The sequence below is a fragment of the Lutra lutra genome, chromosome 7 (genome assembly GCF_902655055.1).
Source record: "Lutra lutra chromosome 7, mLutLut1.2, whole genome shotgun sequence".
NCBI classification, from domain to species: Eukaryota; Metazoa; Chordata; class Mammalia; order Carnivora; family Mustelidae; genus Lutra; species Lutra lutra.
Window position 1 is genome coordinate 33,104,648 of NC_062284.1, and position 6,492 is coordinate 33,111,139.

The 6,492-nt window shown below is 40.5% G+C and overlaps 1 protein-coding gene across 3 annotated transcripts in view; it reads left to right on the plus strand.

Annotated features, from left to right (window-relative positions):
* Window positions 1-6,492, plus strand: part of KIF23 (kinesin family member 23) — a 28,177-nt gene that overhangs the window by 20,395 nt on the left and 1,290 nt on the right. For 2 of the 3 annotated variants that reach the window (XM_047736714.1, XM_047736715.1), the window contains 7 exons: window positions 132-305; window positions 598-777; window positions 1,061-1,372; window positions 4,155-4,385; window positions 5,256-5,338; window positions 5,530-5,608; window positions 6,364-6,434. In XM_047736714.1, the coding sequence (XP_047592670.1) occupies window positions 132-305; window positions 598-777; window positions 1,061-1,372; window positions 4,155-4,385; window positions 5,256-5,338; window positions 5,530-5,608; window positions 6,364-6,434 (1,130 nt within the window). The remainder of the gene's footprint in view (window positions 1-131; window positions 306-597; window positions 778-1,060; window positions 1,373-4,154; window positions 4,386-5,255; window positions 5,339-5,529; window positions 5,609-6,363; window positions 6,435-6,492) is intronic. The other variant, XM_047736716.1, reaches the window with a different exon arrangement.

Genomic DNA, 6,492 nt, shown 5'->3' on the forward strand with positions numbered 1-6,492 from the left:
AGATAACGTAGAAGAGGGAACTGCTTTCTCCATGATTTTTCTTTCCACAACTATGCCTGCATGAGCAAACCGCCAGAGCAGTGTGCGGTGCTTATAAGCCGGATCCTGAACAGAGTGGTCTGCCTTCCCAGATTGAGATTCTGGAGAAGACAACTACGATCTATGAGGAAGACAAACGTACTCTGCAACAGGAACTCGAGACTCAGAACCAGAAACTTCAGCGGCAGTTTTCTGACAAGCGCAGACTGGAAGCCAGGCTACAAGGCATGGTGACAGAAACAACCATGAAGTGGGAGAAAGAATGTGTGAGTGTCGCTCCTGTGGTGCTTACCTCCGGGATGGTGGCGGGCTTCCACCTGAGGTGTTCCGAATCCATGTTCCCAGGCTTAGGGCTTCAGTGGTGGTGGCAGCAGGAGCCACCATTCAGTCCATTCTGTCTCCTTTCTCTGCCCTTAAAACGGCTAACCAGTGAGCTGGCATGAAGAGGGGTGCTGGACTCCGGGAGGGCCGCCATTCTTAGGAAACGAGGTGGCTGGGTGGTCCAGGATGCTCCTTTGGCGTGACTGAGTTAGACGTGTGTCCCTCTTGCTAACCTAGGAGCGCCGGGTGGCAGCCAAGCAGCTGGAGATGCAAAATAAACTCTGGGTCAAAGATGAAAAACTGAAACAACTGAAGGCTATTGTTACTGAACCCAAAGCCGAAAAGCCAGAGAGACCCTCCCGGGAGCGGGACCGGGAAAAAGTCACTCAAAGAGCGGTCTCTCCGTCACCATTTCCTGTAAGTTTTTCGTGGTGGGGTAGTCACTTGCACTAGAGAAAATGTGTTCAGATTAGGTAACTTTCTAGGATGCTCCATTTGTTGTTTGATATTATTGTATTTCTCTAACTTCTCTATGTAATATTTCTAAATTTAGCATAAACAAATTTATTGCAAATTCAGAATAAAACATGGAGTAACTCAGTAAAAATGATTCTAACATAGGCTGAAATGATAGAAAAGCAGTGAATTGTTTCTCTTGGTGTTTCAGTCTTGCTCATTAATTTCTCTTCCATTTTTTTAGCTTTCTAGTAACTATATTGCTCAGCTTCCCACCGGCCAGCAGCTCCTGAGCCAGCCACAGCTACATAGGCGCTCTAATTCTTGCAGCAGCATTTCTGTAGCTTCCTGTATTTCGGAATGGGAGCAGAAAATTCCTCCGTACAACACACCTGTCCATGTCACCTCTATTGCAAGGCGTAGGCAGCAGGAGCCAGGACAAAGTAAAACTTGTGTCGTGTCAGACAGAAGGCGAGGGATGTACTGGACGGAAGGCAGGGAGGTGGTTCCCACATTCAGAAATGAGGTAGAGCTAGAAGAGGACCACTGCTGCAGGGTCAGTGCCGGTGTTATCCTAAAGCCTGGTGGCCGTAGCGAATCGCGGTTTGCTGGGGGGTTTTGTGACTTGATTCATTCAGAAAGTTCAATGGAAAGATGGGCAAGCTCCAAATATAAACAAGGGCTGATTTTTCTGTTATTTACTTTGACAATCACCCTGAGATTGAGGCCTAGCTCTTCATCTGAAAAAGCCATAACACCTGGCCAATCGGGATCGCCAGTGAACACAAGTCAGTGGGGTGTGCCCCAGAGTAATCTGGGCTTTTCATTTGCATAAGCTGGTGGGCAGCCACAAAATCAGCGAACTGTGTCTCAGAGCACATTTTCCAGTGTCTCAGAGCACATTTTCCATTTTTTTTTGTTTTCCTTCCTCAGGTTTTTTTTTTTTTTTTTTTTTTTTTTGCTGCTTCTGAACTTATTTAAATTGTTCTCTCAAACTTTTTGAATAGTTTCAAACTCAAAAGTTGAAAGAATGGTACAGTATCCTTCTTTCCCCTTACCTAGACTTACCACTTGTCATTTATATAGATATGTCATTTTTTCTTTGAACTTCTGAAAGGAAGTCCCTACACTTTGTGACTTTTAATCCTACTAAGGACACTGTCCTGTATAAACAGTTTTTATCAAACCTAAAAAAGTTAACATTAATAGCCTCTATTTTTAATCTGTGATCCTAACAAAGTGAATGCCCTGCATGTGGTTATTCTGTGTCTTCAATCTCTTAATATAAAATAGTCCCCCTGCCACAAACGTTTTTTGATTTTCATGACATTGACTGTTTTGCAATACTCCAGGCCTGTTGTTTTATAACTACTGAAGGTTTGCATGTCCAGTAAATTGCTTTTAATCTCAAGAGCTTTACCTCTTATAAGGGCTTGGCCTCAGTCAAGGGTGTTTAAAGAAATTTGTGTTTAAATTTTCTTCCTAAGGATTAAGGTAAAAAGTTTTTCCTTTGACTATAAATAAATGGACCAAGTTAATGTGGATTTATATTTAGTAAAATCTTACTATAGCTCTTTTAGAATTTGTCTTTTAACAAATTAATCTAATAGTATTTTGCTTTAGTTTTCTTGTATAATTTAGGGTACAGATAAGTTTCATTTAGATGGCCTGCACTTCTGCTTATTAAGGGACAGTGATGAACTGCAAAGTATTTACCAACAACAGATGATTCTAAAGCCTACGTTCTCTACTTTGCAAATTTTGCCTGAAACCTTTTTAGGGAGCAAATTATGGTGACCGGTCTTTCTGATCAACTCTAATAAATCCCCTTTATTTTTCATGAAAGTTTAGAGAGTGAACACTATTCAAGGCTTGCTTATGCTTGGTTAACTAATTCGGCTCTCGGATATTTAAAAGGATTTACTAGTGATCCAACTACTCACTTGAAATCAAATCTCTTTAGAAGTGCAGCAAAGTTTAGGCTAGTATCTATTTATCCAAGTTTTTTGGCCAAAAATTATGTCAGGTGGGCTGAATTTATACTTCAGTGAAGAAGATGAAAATATCTCTGAGTCCGTAAATGATAGCAGATTGTAACAATTATCTTTCTGAAGCCAGTTTCATAATGTATTTATTGCTAAATGTGTTCAGGAAAATATCACCTTTGCTAAATGGTAGGTCATGAGAGCCTGACTTTCTTATTCAACATCAGGTCACTTTTTAAGAAGGGAGAATTTCCTGGGTTGCTGGCAGTGTGGGCATCTTTTGTGGCCAACTCTATTGCCCAGGTTCTATAGTAGCAATGACTTAGGACCAGCAGCTGTTGCTTGTGATTACATAGGGGAAATGCTTCAGTTCTCCAGACAGGCATCCTAAAGTTAGGATCTTTGTCTGTGACCAGGTTGGAAGGATTTGGCACATGACAGACTGTTTAATTTGCTTTCAGTTACACAAATAGGAGACGTCTGAACCAGTGAGCTGTCTTTGGAACTATGTCCTGTATTGTGAAATGCTTTTTCTTAGACTGAACGTGCTAAATTTAACTTTCCCAGATTTACATGATAGTTGACTGGAAGCAACTAGTTTTTAACTGTATGATTGATACAGACTGATTTGATACTATATTTTTAGTTTGGTTCTTGGAATCTTTATGAAATATTGGAGAAAAAAAATGTTGGTATGTTTTAGCCATTATTGTGTTTGAACTTGTCAAGAAGTTCTACTTGAGATTTTAAGATCTCAAAGTAGTCAGAAGTACTTCATTTATAGTCTCTTAATCATTTTATACCTAGGTTTCTTATTATACCTTATGTTCTTTAACATTTTGTACCATGAAGTCCATTAGTTTTTACTTATTTATTGTCTTTGTATACGGAGTGTTTTCTCTTTTGTTTAGAGGCCTGTGGCAAGTTTAGGGCTTTTATTGACCTCATTTGAAGTTTTTAACATAGCTGTGGACCTAACAGGTTATCTTACAATAGGAGGCATAAATAATGGTTTTGATAGAGAATGTAAAGTGAATTGTCTCGAATACCACCTATGTGGGAAAGCTTGCAGCATAGCCAGAACTTTTTCTTATATTGTTTTGTTGAAAGGGGAGCTCCCTGGTAGAATGTATACTAGACAAGTGGTATTAAAAGATGTTTGTTGGTTGTGTGGTTAAATACAAAGAGAACATTTAAATTATCTGAATAACATATTTAGCTTTTGAAAAGGTTTGTGCATTTGTTTTGATACTGTCATCAACTAATGTAGCCAAACCTGCTGCACTTCTAATAATACCCTTAAATTAATTCTGGGTTATGCTTGTTTCTTGATTCCTCTTTCAACCTGATCAGAACGCACCACCAATTCGTCTCCGCCACAGACGATCTCGCTCTGCAGGAGACAGATGGGTAGATCATAAGCCTGCCTCTAACGTGCAAACTGAGACAGTCATGCAGCCACATGTCCCTCATGCCATCACAGTATCTGTTGCAAATGAAAAGGCACTAGCTAAGTGTGAGAAGTACATGCTGACCCACCAGGAACTAGCCTCCGATGGGGAGATTGAAACTAAACTAATCAAGGTAAAAACAAATTGACACAGGACGAAAAACATACAGAAAGTCAACTTTGCAAAAAACCACTTACTCTTCTGTTCCTCTGATGACACACAGGCAGTGTCAACAAAGATAAATGGGTATTGATACAACCTTTTTGTTTGTTCGTTAGAAAACTAAAGGAACTGCTGAGGCTGTAAATCTGCTGAACTCGGACTAAATCATCTGCTCTCTAGTGAACGAGGCTCAGGTCCCTGGGATTCTGTTCGAGGAACTCCAGATCTATTATGTCCTTGTAGAGCTAGTTTCAACCACTACTTTAGAAGTAGACCCAAAGAAAGACCTACCATTTGTCAGTTCCCGATAAAAAGCCCACGTTAAAATGTGACCTGTCAACATTTCTTATCACTGAGCTACCCCGATCCCTTTCCCTTCCCTAGCCTCTAGAAAAAATATCCTTTGATCAGAGAGTCAGTGAATAATCACGGAAGTAAAAGCCAACTAGAAAAAAATTTAGAGGATGCTTCTTAATTATAACCAGAGTTACAAATAAGACTGTAAAGTGAGTGGGGTGGTATATCCAGAGGAAAGTATAATGCCTTAGAACATTTAGAAATTTCTGGTAGAGTTCTTGATCCTTGGTGTTGTTTTTAAATTATAGATTGAATGAAAAGGAATATCTATTTTTTGCAATTTAAGAATGTTACTGATTATATTGCACTGGACTTCTTTTGTTTACTGGAGATAATTTCTGAAATACTTTCATAGCACAGTCTGAAGCACTTGTGAATAGGACTTTCTTTACTGTTTCATGGAGAATCTTAAGTTCAGCTTGAATTACATGTGTATCATTCAGTTATATCAAAGTATAATGCTGACCTTTCCTGTCTGCTTCAGGGTGATGTTTATAAAACAAGAGGCGGTGGACAATCTGTTCAGTTTACGGATATTGAGACTCTAAAACAAGAATCGCCAACTGGGTGAGTGATCATCAGATGCATCTCTTCACAGGGCTACAGATTTCTTAGCTGCTGCTGCTTGCAGAACACATTATCCTATAAGATGTAGCATTAATTAACTGAAGGAATGTAGTGATGTCCTATTTCTAGTATTTTTTCCTATTCTTAGATGCAAAAATAATTGTTGCATCGTGTTTCCCCTTTTTCCACAGTCGAAAACGAAGATCTTCCACAGCAGCACCTGCCCCACCAGATGGTACAGAGTCTGAATGGACTGATGTAGAAACAAGGGTAGGGGTGAAAATTAAATATCTGTCTGCTTCATAAAAGTTAGGGGCAACCTATTTTAACCCTCCTGGCTCCAGCTTTCCTGCTCTCGGAAGCAGATCTCACATTGCCAGTGCAGCCTGTAGGCCTGTTCTCCGCAAACCTGCCACGGTTCTCCTGTTTGTTTAGGTCTGCTCATACAGGAACTCTCTGGTTCAAGGTCCCTGGTCAGTATAGAGGGACAGGGCCTGAGAATCAAGTCAGAGGGCATCACTGTAGAACAACAATTCACATCCGATTGGTGGGGATCTTCACTGAAGCACAAGTTCCCTGTGGAACTGTTACTCACTGTTACTCCTAAAGGGAGGTTCTTCTAGAAAGAACCAGCGTAGGAAGGGTAGGTGGTGTTATGAGGCCATGCTCTGGTCCTGGCCACTAACCTTCTCAAGGAAATTACCTGCGTGATTTCTAGAGACCCTTCCAGCTCACCATCTTTATGGCCTATGTCAAACTGCACATATCTGGTATTTTAACATAGGTGTCTGCTGCACTGGAAAGCAATATGGGATTCCACCGTGGTTGAACCCATCTGAGCACACCTATATTTACAGACTATAGAGAGTGGAGCTGATCTTTGCCTCTTCTATAATTTTCTTACCTATATTTACAGACTATAGAGAGTGGAGCTGATCTTTGCCTCTTCTATAATTTTCTTACCTATATTTACAGACTATAGAGAGTGGAGCTGATCTTTGCCTCTTCTGTAATTTTCTTACCAGTGTTCTGTGGCTGTGGAGATGAGAGCCGGATCTCAGCTGGGACCTGGATATCAGCATCATGCACAACCCAAGTGAGTCCCGACTAACCGGGCCTATGTGTATGCTCCCTCCTCCAGTATTTCCACTATC